The sequence below is a fragment of the Salvelinus sp. IW2-2015 genome, linkage group LG33 (assembly GCF_002910315.2).
Source record: "Salvelinus sp. IW2-2015 linkage group LG33, ASM291031v2, whole genome shotgun sequence".
Lineage (NCBI taxonomy): Eukaryota > Metazoa > Chordata > Actinopteri > Salmoniformes > Salmonidae > Salvelinus > Salvelinus sp. IW2-2015.
Window position 1 is genome coordinate 4,485,467 of NC_036872.1, and position 20,207 is coordinate 4,505,673.

General features: G+C 41.6%; 1 protein-coding gene across 1 annotated transcript; it reads left to right on the plus strand.

Moving 5' to 3' along the window:
• Positions 1 to 444: 444 nt before the first annotated feature.
• fam81b (family with sequence similarity 81 member B) lies at positions 445 to 19,514 on the plus strand. Its single transcript, XM_070437093.1, has 9 exons — positions 445 to 477; positions 766 to 839; positions 3,235 to 3,442; positions 4,770 to 4,888; positions 13,061 to 13,190; positions 14,201 to 14,325; positions 16,418 to 16,553; positions 16,629 to 16,824; positions 17,873 to 19,514. Exons 2-9 carry the CDS (start codon positions 796 to 798, stop codon positions 18,004 to 18,006), a joined length of 1,092 nt encoding a protein of 363 aa, XP_070293194.1. The 5' UTR covers positions 445 to 477; positions 766 to 795; the 3' UTR covers positions 18,007 to 19,514.
• Positions 19,515 to 20,207: the final 693 nt, after the last annotated feature.

Sequence of the window (20,207 nt, forward strand, 5' to 3'; positions counted from 1 at the left end):
GAAAGGGGACATTTTAGCACAGGTTTGTAAATATGTAATTGGCTTTTTACAGATGTTAATGAGGCTCTGCTAGAGCAGCAGTTTTCAATGAAGGAGATGGCCATAGTGGAGCGCCGACAGACATGGAAACTAATCAAACAGACCGAATACATATCTAAATTGAATTTCTGTGAAAGAAGCACTCCAGAACAATCCAGCCTCAATAAAAATCCACGTTGAAAAGTATTGTTGGTCCACTACCACACAAATACTGGAAATACTACACTTTATTGCCAAAACGACTATACTTTAGCCACTAAAGTAATAGAGGAAGTTAAAAGATGGTTTGCTTGCTGAGCTCAGTGCTAACACAACATCAATCCCTCATTATCACGTTGCCAAGTCCACACTGGCACACCCCATTCAGCTTTGCTGCAGTAACCAAGTGAACAACACAAACACATTAAGCACAACAGACTGTAGACCAGACATTGGTTTGTAAGTATCCTGCATTTTCTTTGTAAGTTCACTTGATGAATAAAACGTGATAAAATGATATACTACAGAGGATAACGGACTTCTCAGACGGGTTAATAGGTACGGTGTTACATAAGGGAGTTGAGATAAGGTTCATGGAAATAACATTACTTGTGTCTTGTGTTCGAATTGAAGAGCAACCTCCCGTGACCCCATTTCCATTTACTGTGACAGCGAATGGAATTCATGTTATCTGTCAAGGTGAACGCTGTTTTGCATGCTTAACAAAATGTGATATGTTCTTTTCAGGGAAACAGAAAACTGTTATGAAGAGGAATCATGTCACATGAGTCGATGTTACAGCCGCACCAGCCTTATGACAAGTGAGTTAAACCTACAGTGCATTTGGAAAGTATTCAGACCGCTTCCCTTTCTCCACATTGTGTTATGACGTTACAGCCTTATTCTAAAAATTATTAATACAAAAAAATCCTCATCAATCTACACACAATACCCCATAATGACAAACCGAAAACAGGTTTTTAGAAATGTTTGCAAATGTATAAAAATTAAAAAACAGAAATAACACATTTACATCAGTATTCAGACCCTTTGCTATGAGACTCAAAATTGAGCTCAAGTGCATCCTGTTGAGATGTTTCCACCTGTGGTAAATTCAGTTGATTGGACATGATTTGGAAAGGCACACACCTGTCTATATAAGGTCCCACAGTTGACAATGCACGTCAGAGCAAAAAAACGAGCCATGAGGTTCAAGGAATTGGCCGTAGAGCTCTGAGACAGGATTGTGTTGAGGCACAGATCTGGGGAAGGGTACCAAAATGTTTCTGCAGCATTGAAGGTCCCCAAGAACACAGTGGCCTCCATCATTCTTAATTGGAAGAAGTTTGGAACCACCAAGACTCTTCTTAGAGCTGGCCGCCCGGCCAAACTGAGCAATCGGGGGAGAAGGGCCTTGATCAGGGATGTGACCAAGAACCCGATGGTCACTCTGACAGAGCTCCATAGTTCCTCTGTGGAGATGGGAGAACCTTCCAGAAGTACAACCATCTCTGCAGCACTCACCAGCCACTCCTCAGTAAAAGGCACATGACATCCCGCTGGGAGTTTGCCAAAAGGCACCTAAAGGACTGTCAGACCATGAAAAACAAGATTATCTGGTCTGATGAAACCAAGATTGAACTCTTTGGCGTGAATGCCAAGCGTCACGTCTGGAGGAAACCTGGCACCACCCCTACGGTGAAGCATGGTGGTGGCAGCATCATGCTGTGGGGATGTTTTTCCACGGCAAGGACTGGGAGACTAGTCAGGATTGAGGGAAAGATGAACGGAGCAAAGTATAGAGAGATCCTTGATGAAAATCTGATCCAGAGGGCTCAGGACCTCAGACTGGGCCGAAGGTTCACCTTCCAACAGGACAACGACCCTAAGCACACAGCCAAGACAACACAGGAGTAGCTTCGGGACAAGTCTCTCTGAATGTCCTTGAGTGGGCCAGCTAGAGCCCGGACTTGAACCCGATCGAACATCTCTGTAGAGACCAGAAAATAGCTGTGCGGCGACGCTCCCCATTAAACTTGACATAGCTTGAGAGGATCTGCAGAGAAGAATGGGAGAAACAACCCAAATACAGGTGTGTCAAGCTTGTAGTGTCATACCAAAGAAGACATTAGGTTGTAATCGCTGCCAAAGGTGCTTCAACAAAGTACTGAATGCTTTGAATACTTATGTAAATGTTTAAATTTAAAAATACATATTTTTTAATAAATGCGAAAAAATGCCTAAACCTGATTTTGCTTTATCATTATGGGGTATTGTGTGTAGATTGATGAGGGGGGGGAAAAACGATCTAATACATTTTTTAATAAGACTGTAACGTAACAAAATGTGGAAAATGGGATGGGGTCTGAATACTTTTCCCGAATGCACTGTAAGATTTTCAAAACTGACCTTCAGAAAGTCTCTCACGATTCCTTTCATTAGCAACCCTCATTCAATCAGTGCAGTGGAGACATTGAGTTTGCACGATAGTGTGTCAGAAAACCCACAGAGACTTAGTCAATGGGAAATACAATTTGTGAAAGGCCCGAGGATACGGTAACAAACACAGTGCCATGCAGCTTTCCCATGGAGACGTCCGGGTGGATATACAGAGATTGACAATGTTTCAGATTTGATAGAGGTGTTTCTAATCCTCTTGGAGGGTAGATTGAATTTGCCTTGATTTTCTCTGCCTAGGTGCAATGTTAACCAAGTCAGATCTGTTTATATACATAGCTCCATGCAATGCTACAGGGTAATCTCATTGTTTGAAGAAAACAAGCAAGCAGCCTTACAGTTTACAGATGTAGGATCTTAATTTGAGCCAGTTTTCTACAGCAGGAAACTAATCCTGCAACAACAGGAAATGTGAACTATTATGTGGATTAGTGGATATCTTTGGTAGGGGTTGATACATGTTTTGTTAAGGAAAATCAAGTCTGAAATGTTGAAGTGGAAATTATACACTTCAGCAGCCTTTAAAACCTCCGATACACTACACGTTTGCATTTACTGCTGTGCAGGAAAATTCTCAGCAACAAAAAGGTGAAAAAAAATCAAGATCCTACATCTGTAGCTTCATCGGATACAGATGAATCACATTAGTGAGACACATAACTGGTCGTAGCACAATACTATGTCAAACCCAAACCAAAACGGCAGTACGCACATCAAGTGCTACCAGAGGAATCTAAAATCTTCCCCCTTTTCCCCAAGGTCTGATGTCATAGAAGGCCGTCTGACCAATCAGGAGCGTACGATGAGCGTGCTGCTTGAGCAGGCGTTGAGGATCAAGGAGGAGGTGGTGGCCAGTCTGCACTTCACCCAGGGCTCTGTCCAGTCAGAGACCTCCTCTCGCAGGCTGCTGGAGAGTCACATCCTCACCATCACGCACATCGTCAAACAGCTCAGCACTGACATACAGGTAGTGGCCTGTAGCATCACGTCTCTCTCCGTTGTTGTCATCGTGTAGCATACATACAGGACATATATAAATGTGTTCTGTTTTCAGTTGACATTGATAATAAACTCTATGATAACAGCCAGTAAACAGTACACAGAGAACGACAAAACTGGTTCATGTAATCATGTTCATCATAATCGTGACCATAACTTGCATGTGTGGTATTACTGTCCTGTGTACACAAGTTCAATGAAAATCTAAATGCACAAGACACAAGCGCATAACAGAAAATAAATAAACACTATTGTAAACGGAAGGAGTACATGTAATACATATGGTAGTGTAGAAACCTGAGAGCGGTGAGTATAGGAGCGCGAGGTCAGAGTGACGAGAGAGTGTTACAGATGTAGGATCTTAATTTGATCACCATTTGTTGCTGAGAATTTTCCTGCAAAGCAGGAAATGCAAACGTATAGGTGTATTTGTGTTTTAAAAAGGCTTCTAAAGTTTGTAATTTCCACTTTGAGATTTCAAACTTGATTTGCCCTAACGTAAAATGTATCAACCCTACAAAAATGTCCATTAATTATAATCTACATAATAATTCAAATGTCCTGTTGCTGCAGGATGATTTTACTGCTGTAGAAAACTGGCTCAAATTAAGATCCTACATCTGTGAGTGTCTCTGTGTGAGTCTCTCTCTTTCTCTCTCTGCCAGATCAGGCTGATTTGATTATGCCGCACTGAGCAAAGCCTCGCTGAATCTCATTCAGGCTCATGGCGTATTCCTCATAAGTAAGCAGAAATTTTAACGACATCCAATAAACCTGAACGAGTTCTGGAGCGGTTGCCAACAGGGCCACTTAGAAGAGGGATTGCGTAATAACAGTGGCGCATGAAATAGATTTAGATCCAATAGATCCGTATCTGAAGTCATATATTCCTCCACAGAAATAATGACCTCACAAACACAAGGGGACATGGCAAAATGTGGGTATTTTTTGGGACAAAATGTTCGCCATTCACGGTTACTGCATCTGAAATGAAAACTATAAATTACGAGGTAATTGGTGTGTGTGAGAGAAGCAATAGGCAGAGCCAGGAATTTACTCCTCTACATGGAAAAAGAGATGTGATAAAGTTAATACACCTGTCATACAGGTGCTCAATATTCTTTTGGTTTATCTGCAAGGCCACGGTCGTGTGAAATAGGCTGAGCGGAGTTTAACTCATTTGAATGGTTCCGCGAGTGACTGTCCATGCAAAAGGAGAGTAGTGCGTGAGGGATGATGATCTCTAGCAACAGGCCTATACCACCTGACAGTGCCTCTATCTGTTCTCCCCGCAGGTTCTGAAGAGTCAGATAGCCCAGCGGGACAGTGTCACCTCTGGGACCTCGTTTGCTATGCAGAGTCTGGATCACAAAAACCTGGCTGGTTTTGGAGACCTCCGGGGCAGGGTGGCCAGGTACGCATCTACTATAACTGAGTCACTGTCTCTCACACACTCATACACTCACACAAACAATAACACTCATTAGTGTTATTTAGTGTTATGATGGGTTGCATGAAAGTCTGTTTCATTTCCATACCTGGCAAAGCAGAACTTTACAATTTGCAATATGGAAATTATATTGCTACCATACTTAGAAGTGTGTGTGTCCGTGCGTGCGTGTGTTGAGTGTGTTTGTGTATTTGATACTCGTCCAAGTAGAAAATTGCTAGGAAGCATCTCCCTTCATCATATTTGAGGATAAGTGTGTGGGTCACAGCAGGTTAGCCCAGTCTAGATTATAGATGGCGTCATGCATGGAGGTTGGGGAGGACCGTCAAGGGAGGGAGAGAAGTGGCTGTTCAGTCCTGTGTTGATTTAGTGTCTACCAAGGTTGCCTAAAGCTCTCCAACTTGAACTATTTACCTCTTTTGGGCAATTCATTAATAAGCAGGTTGTCTACTGTTCTTGTCAACAAGTCAAACTAAGTGTAGAGTACCAGTAAAAAGTATCCTCATACATTGTTGCTCTCCACAATGTGCTTTGTAACAAAGCAAAGGGGGAAGCTACAGTAGGTGATGACACAATACATTTAACTGAAGCACTGTTTGTGTTGATAAAAAGGCAGTGACCAGTGGTTCCCAACCAGGGGTAGTAGGACCACTGGGGGTACTTAGCCTATCCACAGGGGGTACTTGAGAAGACTCATGAGACCATAGGCTTACTGGTAAAATGTACATGAGGGGGGTACTTCAGATGTACTCCAGACAGAGCTAAATTCAGTTGGTAGTACAGTAACCGGAAAAAGGTTGCGAACTACTGGACCAGGTCAATTAAAAGAACCATAGAGCTACACAGTGCAGTCAGACCAATGGTGGTCGGTGCCGTTTAATACGAAGAGAACTATCATTTTTTTAATGAGCTTGGCCTTCTATTTCGATTACAGCACATTGGATGACTGTCGTTCATAATACGTTCACCCAGTTCAATGTAACATTGATAGGTTTAGGCTACTACGTGATACTCACATTTTTCCGGTACCCATCATGAGGTTGCTATAACCTAGCCTGTGAATGAACGTTTACAACGTAGGTGTACAGGTCAGGAGAAATTTCAGTAATCAAGGTGACAGACATTGACATATTCAATAGCGCCCTGCGCCCTCTCTGTGTTTCATAATGTTCCATTGATTAGCAAGACGCTGAATGTATCACACAGGAGAAAGCATCCGAGCAAGGGAAACAGTGCCATCTATCTGATGTTGTCTGGCCCAAACAAGTATGACAGTTTTTTCAATGTAATTGTCTGCATCATTTCCAATCCCCATATATATTTTTTGTAAATATATCTATATATATGCACTACCGTTCAAAAGTTTGGGCTCACTTAGAAATGTCCTTGTTTTTGAAAGAAAATAACATTTATTGTCCATTAAAATAACATCAAATTGATCAGAAATACAGTGTAGACATTGTTCATGTTGTAAATTACTATTGTAGCTGGAAACAGTAGATTTTTTAATTGAATATCTACATAGGCGTACAGAGGCCCATTATCAGCAACCATCACTCCTGTGTTCCAATGGCATGTTGTGTTACCTAATCCAAGTTTATTATTTTAAAAGGCTAATTGATCATTAGCCTTTTTTGTTAGCACAGCTGAAAACTGTTGTACTGATTAAAGAAGTAATAAAACTGGCCTTCTTTAGACTAGTTGAGTATCTGGAGCATCATCAAACAAAGACATTTCTTCTGAAATTCATCAGTCTATTCTTGTTCTGAGAAATGAAGACTATTCCATGTGAGAAATTGCCAAGACACTGAAGATCTCATACAACACTGTGTACTACTCCCTTCACAGAGCAGCGCCAACTGACTCTAACCAGAATAGAAAGAGGAGTGGGAGGCCCTGGTGCACAACTGAGCAAGAGTACAATTACATTTCAGTGTCTAGTTTGAGAAACAGACGCCTCACAAGTCCTCAACTGGCAGCTTCCTTAAATAGTACCCGCGAAACACCAGTCTCAACGTCAACAGTGAAGAGGCGACTCCGGGATGCTGGCCTTCTAGGCAGAGTTGCAAAGAAAAAGCCATTTATCAGACTGACCAAAAAAATGAAAAGATTAAGATGTGCAAAAGAGCACAGACACTGGACAGAGTAAGACTGGAAAAAAGTGTTACGAACAGACAAATCTAAGTTTGAGGTGTTTTGATCACAAAGTAGAACATTCTTGAGACGCAGAAAAAATGAAAAGATGCTGGAGGAGTGCTTGACGCCATCTGTCAAGCATGGTGGAGGCAATGTGATGGTCTGGGGGTGCTTTGGTGGTGGTAAAGTGTGATATTTGTACAGGGTAAAAGGGATCTTGAAGAAGGAAGGCTATCACTCCATGCCATACCATGTGGACGGCGCTTAAATGGAGCCAATTTCCTCCTACAACAGGACAATGACACAAAACACAGCTCAAACTATGCAATAACCGTTTAGGGAAAAAGCAGTCAGCTGGTATTCTGTCTAAAATGGAGTGGCCAGCATGGTCATCGGATCTCAACCCTATAGAGCTGTTGTGGGAGAAGCTTGACCGTATGGTACGTAAGAAGTGCCCATCAAGCCAATCCAATTTGCGGGAGGTGGTTCAGGAAGCATGGAGTGAAATCTATTCAGATTACCTCAACAAATTGACATGCCAAACGTCCGAAAGGCGTTAATTGCTGCAAATCGAGGATTCTTTCACGAAGCAAAGTTTGAAGGAACAGTTATTATTTCAATTAAAAATCATTATCTATGACCTTGTCAACGTCTTGACTATAATTCCTATTCGTTTTGCAACTCATTTCATTTACGTTTTCATGGAAAACAAGGACATTTCTAAGTGACTCCAAACTTTTGAACGGCAGTGTATGTTTGTAAATGTACCATTAAAAAGTAACATGATGATTCAGTGTCTATATAACTGTACCATGATATTTGCATTGCTACTAAGTAACCCTCCAATTGCTCCCTACTATTCCACCCGCTAAAACCCCTCCTCATCTCGAGTTGGGTTGTCATCCCAATGGTCGGCAGACCTACCCCGATCCCCTGGATCCCATGGCCCCGGAGATCGGGACCCATCCTTCGAAAAGAGCACACAGTGCCACCCACAGAACAGAAGCAGATCCATCGCCCTCACCTCAATTTGTATTATATATAGCTATTAAAAAAATATATATATATATTTTTAAAATCCTGTTTATATTAATTTCCATAATTATCAATTAATATTTGTCGTAATGTAGGCCGTTTATGCAAAGGATTGTTACCTGTTAGAAGGATTGCCATTACGAACATTACAATTTTGGCAAGAAATTATTATTTCAGCAAACAATTACTGTGATTCCTCCTATATTGTCCCTAACATCTTTTACTTCCTCGCAACAGTTGTGGGATACACACACACACCTTCACACACACCTTCACACACACCTACACACACACCTACACACGCACACGCACACGCACACACACGCACACACACACACACACACACAAACACTCATACACTCATACACACTCAACCCCTTTCCCCCACAAACAACCATACACTCAGACGCTCAACAGTTGCACCATCCCAGAGCCCAACTCAAGAAAGGTCTTGATTTACGAATGCATGTACAGTTGCAGATGTATGAGAAGACCTGCAAAACTGTGCAAAAATGGGCAGAAATGGGGAGATTTGATTAACCATTGTCACGTCCTAGGTGATGGAGATCAGATGTACCCCCTTCCCCTGAAACACCCACACGCTGGTCCCCCGTTGTGACCATATTCCCAAGCATCTCCGTGCAGTCAGACCTTTGATGATTTTGTGCCACCAGGGCCACAATAATATGCCCCCTCTCTGAATGTCAGAGTGTGACCCCTCCCCATGGGTTACTACAGCTAGTGTTGCCAGCACTGCCACTGCCTGGGTGGGGGAACCCCACCGGAATCCCCACCGGCTACGTACAAGGTCGTCAAGGTTCTCATTAGCAGCTTTGAGAATTTCCCTGTGTATTATGCTCTCCCATCGGGGGGCTCTGGCTTTGCAGGACCAACCCTGCCAGGCAGGCTCAGAATCTTGAGGGGGCGGTGCTGCTCTAGAAGGTCTCTGACCGCATTTTGGTTGCATACAGGCAGCTTACAGCAGGCCCATAAAACAGATAAGGACTTCTCTTTAGTGTCTGAGTCATTCAGGTTTGTGTCTAGGGTATAGGGTTGTGGACCATTCCATCAAGATAGGACCATAAATAAATAAATTAGATGTACAATTTATTTAAAAAATGTTGTTCCACCCTGAGAGGACAGTAAATAAATCAATGCAATTTATAATTTATTTTAAAATGCAGTTCCACCATGATAGGACAATAAATAAATTAATTACATGTATAATTCATTATAAAATGTATATCCCTCATCTGCACAAAATTGAAAGCTCTCTCACAACCCCTGCTCACAGACATACATATGTAAATACTATTTTCTTTCTCACTCACTTAACGCCACACTTTCCCAAACACTAAAAAACACACACAACACCTTCCATCACAATACATCCACACACACCCACATACTGTGCCTTCTGTCTTCTGTATTTTTATCCACACCATGTTGAATTAGTACTTTGGTGTTCCAATTAGTTATATTTGAAGATTGCTTTTCTATCTATTTTTTTTTGTACTATTACAATCCCTACCATGGCTAGTATTGTGTGTTCCATTATTCGCCTCCTCTATGAGAACTTTGTAATTTTTAGAATAGCCATGGAGTAGTCTTTGTGTCTCTGAACATTTGGTTATCAATATACAGTTTATCGACTACGAGAGCTACGTATTTCCCTTTCAATCTATTTTCCTTGAAGATTGCATACAGAACTTTACGACGTTCTGCAATTTCCTTCGGGAACTATTTTCGTGCCTATTTTCGTGCCAGCAAGTCTTTTACCCTGGCTTTTAACCATTATTTTATCTTTAAAGAAAGCAAATTTGGCAACGATTGGGCGTTCATAACTCTGCCCTCTCTGTCCGATACGGTGTACACGTTCAAGTTGGATTTTGTCGATAGCTTTGGTTGGGATCTGAAGCGCTGTAAGAGGAACTCTCTAACTACACATTCAGGAACTTCTCCTTCTTTCTCTTGGATACCTGTAAGTACCAGATTTTCTCTCATGGATCTACTGTAGTCTGTATGTCAAGTAAGGCTTCTCTCAGAACGATGATCTCCTTTTTAAGTTCATTAACATCGGTTTCAATCTTATTGACTGTCCCTTTCAGCTTGTTTGTGTCTTTCTCCAATGTCGAAGACTTTTCGTCACTCATCTCGAGGCTTGCCTTCAACTCTTTTATATCCTTACTGACTAGTTCAAGTATGCCCAGTTTGTCATTTAGTGATTTTAACAGATCGGTTTCGACCTTTACCATTCCCGGTGGTGAAAAGATGAATTAGTCTGTGTCTGTAGAAGATTCACATTCTTGTTTTGAGATTTGTTCCCCTGTTTTACTCTCCATGTTTGGGTGTTACTTGTTTTTGTAATATTGTTGATACATTACTCTAGTCTTATGATTTGTTTTGTGTTCTTATCCAGATTGAAGGTTATTACCCACCAGTTTGTGAAGTGCTAATATTTAGTCTAACTTACTGATATTGAATATTACTTTTTCTCTTGAGGTGATCTACACTGCTGTGTTCAATCCGCCATCTTGGATCAGTCCGCCTTGTCTGCTTTCGCTGACATTGTTGCCGCCTGTAGCATTTAAGCCAAGGGAAGCCAGCGAGCATCTGTCCTTCCTTGACAAAAAGTGTAAAAAATTTGCCAATCAGTGTTGAGCTAAACTGAGCGAGCTCAACTGTGAATGGTCCTGGCGCACCAAAAAAAAGTGTAGAGGGAAGCCAGCTTGGATTTGGTGTCACTACTATCAAATCCCATTGAGAGCATACGTCATTGACAGAAAAACTTTAATTGTTGCATCTCGTTGTGTTGTCGTCTTCCGATGGCTAGCTAGCCAGCTATCTAAAATTGGCCCTTTCCTAAATTAGCCATGGATGGAGATAGGGATTTTGACTTGAGGTTTTACTTAATTCTCCGTACTGGCCAATAATTATAACTGCGATTCTGATCCAACCATCAACTCATACATTGTGCCCCTGGCCTGAGAGGATGTTAGTTCAATATGTAGCTAGACGTAGAAGGCTAATGTTAACTTGCTAACTGTTATGCAGAGTGGAACAGGGGAACCCAAGAACAGACTCAGATGAGGAGATGGGGATGAAGTAACCAAGGTATTTATTGGAACACAGGGGGAAGATTGAGTGCAGGTCAGGGGAAGCAGACAGACAGACAGACAGACAGACAGACAGACAGACAGACAGACAGACAGACAGACAGACAGACAGACAGACAGACAGACAGACAGACAGACAGACCGTTTCGTCAACATGAAAGAGAGGAGGATGAAATTGGTGTTTCTCTACAAGAAGGGTGAGTCAACATGTTATTCTATTTGCAGGAATGCGCACGCACACACACGCACACAGAAATCAGAACCATGAACGGCCACATCATATTTAACTTACGCTGATTGGACTAAATTGTTTTTGGTATCTTTTAGTTGTCACTGTATTAGACTAAGCAGAGGTGATTTGATGTTGAAATGTTGCTGGAATAGTGGAGGAAGTTCATATTTACTTTATGACTTGCGGTACCTCTTTGTTGTTTTAAATCAATAGTTGTTTAATGGTCTAAAAATGGCAGAAACATTAACTTGCTTGACCATGCTATAGGTCATGTAACTGTCTGTTACTGTACATGCAATATGCTTTGTGGACTTCACTGGACAGAGGTTGCTATCTGTTTTTGTGATAAATCAAAGGTGTGGTTGAATTTATTCTGCCACTGTGTCTTATTGTCTCGGCCTTTAGGCCTATATATCACTGTCGCAAGGCATATGAATTAACAGGTTATTAACTTGCTGGTTAAGTGTGTCTTAAATTCTAAATAAAACGGTGTCACCAGCTAAGCACCCCCACACATCACACCTCCTCCTCCATGCTTCACGGTGGAACTACACATGCGGAGATCATCCGTTCACCTACTCTGTGTCTCACAAAGACACGGCGGTTGGAACCAAAAATCAGAAATTATGACTCATCAGACCAAAGGACATATTTCCACCGGTCTAATGTCCATTGCTCGTGTTTCTTGGCCCAGGAAAGTATCTTCTTCGTATTGGTGTCCTTAAGTAGTGGTTTCTTTGCACAAAAAACCATGAAGTCCTGATTCACGCAGTCTCCTCTGAACAGTTGATGTTGAGATGTGTCTGTTACTTGAACTCTGTGAAGCATTTATTTGGGCTGCAATCTGAGGTGCAGTTAACTCTAATGAACTTATCCTCTGCAGCAGAGGTAACTCTGGGTCTTCCTTTCCTGTGGCAGTCCTCATGAGAGCCAGTTTTATCATAGTGCTTGATGGTTTTTTGCGACTGCACTTGAAGAAACCTTCAAAGTTCTTGAAATGTTCCATGTTGACTGACCTTCATGTCTTAAAGTAATGATGGAGTGTTGTTTCTCTTTGCTTGTTTGAGATACTCTTGCCATAATATGGACTTGGTCTTTTACCAAATAGGGCTATCTTCTGTATACCACCCCTACCTTGTCACAACCAAACGTATTGAGAAAGAAAGAAATTCCACAAATTAACTTTTAACAAGGCACACCTTTTAATTGAAAAGCATTCCAGGTGACTACCTCATGAAGCTGGTTGAGAGAATGCCAAGAGTGTGAAAAGCTGTCATCAAGGCAAAGGGTGGCTACTTTGTAGAATCTCAAATATGAAATACATTTTGATTTGTTTAACACATTTTTGTTTCTGCATGATTCCATATGTGTTATTTCATAGTTTTGATGTCTTCGTTATTATTCTACAATGTAGAAAATAGTACAAATAAAGAAACCCCTTGAATGAGTAGGTGTGTCCAAACTTTTGACTTGTACTGCATATATAACTTAATTTCTCAAAAATATAGACTCTTAGCTTTCATTTGACACCCAAACTTCCCAGAGATGGTCAAGCCAGGTGGGAGTGTGTTGTACTGTAACGGTAAAGACAGCTATCTTCCCCTGTCTCACTCTCAGGTGTGACGCCAGCATTGCCAAGCTGTCAGGTGATGTGAGCGACAGGGCACATGAGATCGCCAGGCTCCAACAGGAGCTGTCAGAGGTCAAGTCAGGTCTGGGAGAGCGACTGAGAGAGATGGACACCAAGGTTAGGGGGTTCTGACCAACTGGACTGCTTTTAGGTCAGACTCAACCTGACCAAGCACTTCACGACAAGATGCATAAAGGATTCTTTAATTTTAGCTTCCTTTACTGAAGGAACCAACATTGGCTCTTGCTGAATACATACAGTAGATAGTAGGGATGACGACTGTAGGAAAAACTGATTGGACTTTGTGTTGGACGAAGAGTGAAAGAGGATATTACCCCAGGCCACAATTCTCAAGTTCTCATAAAATAAGAGTATTAGAGAATTGTGGTCTGGGGTTGACAAACACATGAAGGCTTTAGAGCCAAAAACAGCCTCAGTTATGATTGCATCTAGCCAGTGAATTGCACGTTGTGTTGATCAAGTTGTGTTCATTTTAATGTTTTTGCTATACAATATATCCACCTCACTCTCAGATAAATAAGTAGTCCTGCTAGGTTTTACACAGTCAAAGGTAACAAATTACTACATTGCATATTTTTTTTCTTCTACAAATGATACATTTGTGACATCAATATAAAAACAATTATAATAATAATTCAGTACAGTAATATGAGATTTGTATGTAAAACATTTACATTTGAAATGTTTGTCATTTAAACAATGGATGTATAGCGTTTTGGAAAAAAAATCGTACACATCTAAAATCTATTAACAAAAAACCTGAGAACAGTAATATTTTTCACACACATCAACACAGAATATAGCGAATATGGAATATAGCGTTTTTGGAAATAAACTCTTCACGTGTATGTCACACAGGGGCCAGGTTTGAGGCTGAGTTGACTGTTTACACTGCCTGTCTGTCTGCCTGCCTATCTGTCCGTCTGTCTGTCTGCCTTCCTGTCTGTCTGGAGTGTCCATACAAGGACCTTTAAATGTTTGGATCCTTTTTTAATGTACATTGGATGGTGGATTCAAGTCAAGTATTTAAAGTGTGTGTGTGGTGTGTGTGTGTGTGTGTGTGTGTGTGTGTGTGTGTGTGTGTGTGTGTGTGTGTGTGTGTGCAGCTGTCTCAGGCAGTTAGCAGACTGGAGTGTTGCTGGTGGAGCACACCCACGACCAGAGAAACAGCTGGACTGACCTGCACAGCCAAATCAAGCCCTGGAGGACAAGTGTGTTTTGTGCTCTTACAGTAAACCCCTTTAACACACAACCTAGACACTGACCTTAAAAAGCCTGTAGAGAGACAACTTAATCATACTATTGATGGGGGAAGGGGGTACGAATACTAGTACCTATGCTGTATTCTATGCCACAGAATATAACAGTACATCACGTAGTAGCACCAGGAAGGAACTAGGTCAAAGCCCCTACATCAAGGAAGCTTGGTCTTACATGCTTATTTTTCATCGGCAATATAAGAGATAGCTCTCTCATTTCCTTGTGAAATGCACTACCTTTGCCATTATAAGTGGTGAGGCAAAATCATTAGTCAATGTTGAATCCACCTCTTTTTTTGTTTTTTTACAATGGAGACACTAAGATCTGACCCAAGCAGGTAATCCATCTGTATCTAATCCATCATGGCCTGGCCCCAGGAACAGGTAATGAATATCTTAAGCACATCATGTTGCACAGCCCAGCCCCTTCAAACCACACACACGCATGCGCCACAAACAGCACACACACACACACACACACACACACACACACAACACAACCACCACACACACACACACACACACACACACACACACACACACACACACACACACTAGCAACGGTCATTGAAAGTTGTAAAAAAACATTTTAATGAATGCAAGTTGTACAATGGATAAAGATACTCCAAACTATAATCCATCAGATGGCTGAATTACAGTATAGCACAAAACATTTTACTGGCAAGGACAAATAATGAATGAAGTTCAGGCATTTTGGTGGGAATTCAGGTATTACATTTATTGTATAATGTATATATTTTTCTTATAATGCGCTCAAATCCACTGAGTGTACAAAACAGTAGGAACACATTCCTAATATTGAGTTGTACCCCCTTTTGGTAAGGACAGCCTCAATTCATCGGGGTATGGACTCTACAAGGTGTCGAAAGCGTTCCACAAGGATGCTGTCGCGTGGAATTGCACATATATACACTAGGTGTAGTTGCATACATGAATAAATTAATACATATTTCGGCGCATCTAATTTGTAAACGTTACAACCTTATTAAATCATTACTCTAGACAATGTGTTAATCGCATCAGCGCTCCTATAGATGCAACGGAAAGCCAATGTATTTCATTGAGCCCATTTCAGCCATTACCTAAGTGCGTTTGACAGGTCATTACAAACGTTTCCTCAGTCATTACATTAATGGAAAAAAATGGCACGAGCAAGAGTGGGAGAGAGTCGCCAGAGAAAATTGAACGCAAACAATCCAGTGAAATGTAAGTGGCAGGTGGATTTCGCACACCTCAAACACAGGAACTAGATGGTTTAAAAGGAAATTTCCTCAGGTGGTTGTGACATTTTCATTGCCACACGCACGCAGCACCCACACGCACGTACACACGCAGGTACACAACCCACAGAGCACCAATACCCACCCTAGATGCTGCCTCACTGAAACTCTGTCAAGAGGAAACACTCGATGAGAGGAATGAGGCATGCTCTACTTGAGACGCTAAGGGGTTAAGACATAACTTCACACCCTTGAGGCAGTTATTGATGAGTAATCGAGTATATTGTGCTAAAACTTACAGAAAGCCTTTGTGGGAAGCTAACTCGGCATATCCAAGGTGGCAGCTTTCACCGCACTGTTTTTGGGACTTTCCTCTGCTATTTAAGATTAGTGTGGACAGATGGCTGTCTCGGAGTCGCTCCTCTCCAATGGGGAAAGCCTGGCTGTGGACTTCTAATGGAGAGGCAGCATTTGAGTGCAGCAGAGTGAAGTGCTTGGCTTGCAGACCAAACAAAACAAAGGGTGTGCTGTTTGCTGAGAAGGTCACTGGCACAACTACCCAAGAGAACATAGTTTAGGGTACCTCCTCCTCCCATCCAACTGCAGGGCCTGCTATAGAAACATACTCAGTTAATAAGAAGTGAGATGCTGAACATTCTTCACACCCTAAATCTGAGATAGACTATTGACATAGTTGTGCAACGGTTTAGGCCGATTTCTCAGTACCCCATCCGTAACCAGACTCTCAGAGGTGACTCTTGTGAGGTGTATATGATTGTTGATTGTGGATATAACATTAATAACATATATATTCCTCCTACAGAAGCTCTGGGGTGGTAAGGGAGACGAGGGAGGACACAGACAGACTCAGGACGTGGACAGAGCAACAGCTAAGCAGCTCAGCACAGACACACAGACATGGCAGTGAGGTGCTACGGTCACTACTGCAGGACAAAATGGTAGTATGCATATATGTGTGTTAGTGTGTGTCAGTTTGTCTGCTGGACTATGGTAAGGCATGTGGGTGTGTGCAGGTGGAGGTGGATGGGAGGCTCAGTGAGCAGGTCAGGCTGCTGTCAGTCCGTGTGGAGAGAGCAGAGATTCAGCTGGAACAGGAGCACCAGGGAGACAGGGTGAAGCACTCGAAGAGAAAACTCCACAGTAGGATCAGCACATTGGAGACCAGCCTCCGGGAAGAGCTGCAGCTGATCAAACAGGACTACCAGTCAGGTCGCTACTTACACCCTCACTAACACTGTCAATACCAGAGACAGGAGACCTTTACCAGGAAAAATTCTGGGTATTCGGTATAACTTATATACGGTGTGGATGACTGTCACAATAGGGATCAGCGAAGGAACGATAAATAGGACAACTGGGCAGGTGCATTAAAGACCTAGATCCAATGGCCTACATTAGCAATGAGCTCTCAGCTTGTATTTCTTTGGCAAAGTTAAATTACACACCTCACAGTTGTTTGGGCCTGTTCTGATTAAGTAGGCCTGATTAAGTGCCACCTGAGCTCAGAAACGAATTGAGAATGGTGCCTTTTGGAGCAGATAGACAATGAGCGCACAACCGAAGCATAGTTACAGCAGTGACAAACATCGTCTTTCATGAGACATCAGGTAAGTCAAACGTGTGAAATATCTATTTATTTATTGGGGTTTCCATAAACAGGGTCTAGTCAAATCGATCCACTCGATGTGACATGAAATCAAAACCAAAAGAAACCGATGGAAGGTGACAAATGAAAATGTAACAGGCCCTTCCACCAAGCCTTCAAGCATGGAGTTGAGGCGATGTTATCTATGTCCCTATCTCTCTGTTAATAAGTCATGGGGCGGACGTAGGCACGGCAGCCTGTTGTTGGGTTGACATCTAATGCCAATTTTCTGATCCCAGTTTATAGTTAATTTCCCCAAGGAGCTGATGTTGGCTCTAAGGCCTTCACTCGGCAGGGCTTCTGAAACCCTCGTGAAAAAGGCGAAGGGACAGCTCAGTAAATAAAACTAGCAATAAACCCAGGGATGAATCACGCCTCAGTCTCAGCTTTAATAAGGCTGCGAGGCTAGCGCTTCAGACCCCTCGATCGTTCACTCTGTCTTCAGAGGAACGGAAGGGAAAAGAGAGGGGGGGGACAATGCATAATTGACAAGGTTCTTAATGTTCAACACACAGCAGCAGCAGTAAGGCAGAGCCTATAGGAGAGTCTACAAGGCTGTAAGTCATGTTGTAGGGACTGACTCTCCTTATCCCCCACCTCTCTGACGGCCAGGGTTCCAGTCTACCCATGATGCCATAGACTCGCTGAGGCAGATCGGTGACACCAAAGCCCGGCTGGACAAGGAGAAGCTGCAAAAGGACATCAAACAAATCCGCAGGAAGATGGTGGAGCTGAGAGATGTGTGACACCACAGGTCACACTGGAGTATGGTACTGCATGGTTACACAGACCAGTAATAAAATGTCATACTCAAAATTGTATATGATCTTGAATGACACAGAAGTCCATGATTACTGGGATCCACATGGTATATTAAAGGAATTAGTATGGAATGCTTCCACTTTGAAACATTTTCAAATCACTGATTTAATACCAAAAATAGAATGTAGTTAATCTGAAGAAAATCTTGATGTTATTATATCTCATCTGAAATTAATAAAGTTCATCATGAAAGTACAACTTAGTAATATTGACACAATCAAGCATGAGAATGTATTTCCAAATGTACCTGTCATCTCAAAATGCCAGAATGTCTTGTTCAGGTACTGTGTCAAGAGCTGAAGGGTATAGTATTTCATATAATTGCAGCACTATATTTCAGCAAAATGTATCTCACTTCCAGCTCCTATGTCAAGGAAAAAACAGTTGACTGTTGCGATGAAGCCAAACGTCTGCTCTTTCGAGTTGTTACAGTTGCAAGCCCAGTTGCAACTGTTGCAACAATCTATTGTTGTCTACGAATTGTCTCTGGAAATCGCCTGCACAAATGTCTAGCCTGCTCTAGTTGTAAATCCAACTTGTTCAAGTTTTCACTGTACATCCTGAAATGCAAGATACACAGCAGTGCTGTGCAAAATTATTTGCCCCCTTTCAAATTTTCTCCAACTTTTGCATATTTGTAATACTGAATATTCTCAGATCTTCAACCAAAACCTAAGATTAGATAAAGGGAACCTGAGTGAAAAGATAACACAACAATGACATACAGTACCAGTCAAAAGTTTGGACACACCTACTCAATTAAGGGGTTTTCTTTAGATTTACTATTTTCATTTTTTTTTTAAATAATAGTGAAGAAATCAAAACTATTAAATAACACATATAGAATCATGTAGTAGCCAAAAACGTGTTAAACAAATCAAAATGTATTTGAGATTCTTCAAAGTAGCCACCCTTTGCCTTGAGGACAGCTTTGCACACTCTTGACATTCTCTCAACCAGCTTCATGCATTACAATTAACAGGTGTGCCTTGTTAATTTGTGGAATGTCTTTCCTTCTTAATGAGATTGAGCCAATCAGTTGTGTTGTGACATGGTAGGGGTGGTATACAGAAGATAGCCCTATTTGGTAAAATACCAAGTCCATCTTATGGCAAGAACAGCTCAAACAAGCAAATAGAAATAACAGTCCATCATTACTTTAAGACATTTAAGACATGAAGGTCAGCCAATACAGAACATTTCAAGAACTTTGAAAGTTTCTTCAAGCGCAGTTGCAAAAGCCATCAAACCCCCTTTGGGACCCCCTTTTTATGTAGCCTGTAGCCTAAGTTTGTGTATTGAATGTTATTCTACATTTGTTTGGCTGGGTCTTGAAAATCAGTCAGCTACAATTAGTTAGTGTTTCTGACCAAGTCTGTTTTTCCTGTTGAAAAATAATGCGAGAACTGGGTGTATTTTGTCTTAAATAAAAGTAAACATGGAGAAGAATAATGGCAGGGTCTTGACTAGTTTATTTAATTTGATTATATAGTCCACGTTTGTGTAGGCTGACGTTTAATTTATGCTGTGACTTAATGAATATTAAACTTGATCATTTACTTTATTGCTAGAAAACAGATGCAATGAGTAGACCTGATAAAATTGTATGTAAAATATAGCCTACCTTAGAATGGCACATGATTAACTGTGGGTTTAGATTCACGCGCAATTGTTCAACTGGTCTGTGTGGTAGACCGCTGTGCCACTCGGGAGCCATAACAAATAATTTCTTCAGAACATTAACCATGTGTGTTCTCCTGTTTTGTACTGTGCTGTAGTTTCGACCCAATGATTTGTCTGACAAACACATTTGTGTCCTGCAGGCCCAGGCATGGGTCAAAGCTGGCGAGAGTATTTGTATAATTTTATTAACGAAAGCATAAAGATGTTGATGAAGAAGCCACATTTGCCTCGGGATTCATCCCAGGTGGTATTCTGTGGATCCATGTGTTTATTCGGTGCGGCTCGTTGTCCAGCCCTTGTCCACTGATCTTCACGGATGGCTCTCAGCATGGGTGTATACTCTGTAAAAACACATTCAAGTTTTTAGTACACGATTATCATTTTTTACACAGTATGCCTACACATTGATAGGCTATATATTTTTTTAAAAAGAAAATGCACT

What these genes read in the sequence shown, in the direction of transcription:
- fam81b (XM_070437093.1), top strand. Translation starts at nt 796, where the DNA reads ATGTCACATGAGTCGATGTTACAGCCGCACCAGCCTTATGACAA. An exon ending in CCGCACCAGCCTTATGACAA is followed by an intron (nt 840 to 3,234) that starts GTGAGTTAAACC and finishes CTTTTCCCCAAG; the next exon opens with GTCTGATGTCATAGAAGGCC. An exon ending in CAAACAGGACTACCAGTCAG is followed by an intron (nt 16,825 to 17,872) that starts GTCGCTACTTAC and finishes TCTGACGGCCAG; the next exon opens with GGTTCCAGTCTACCCATGAT.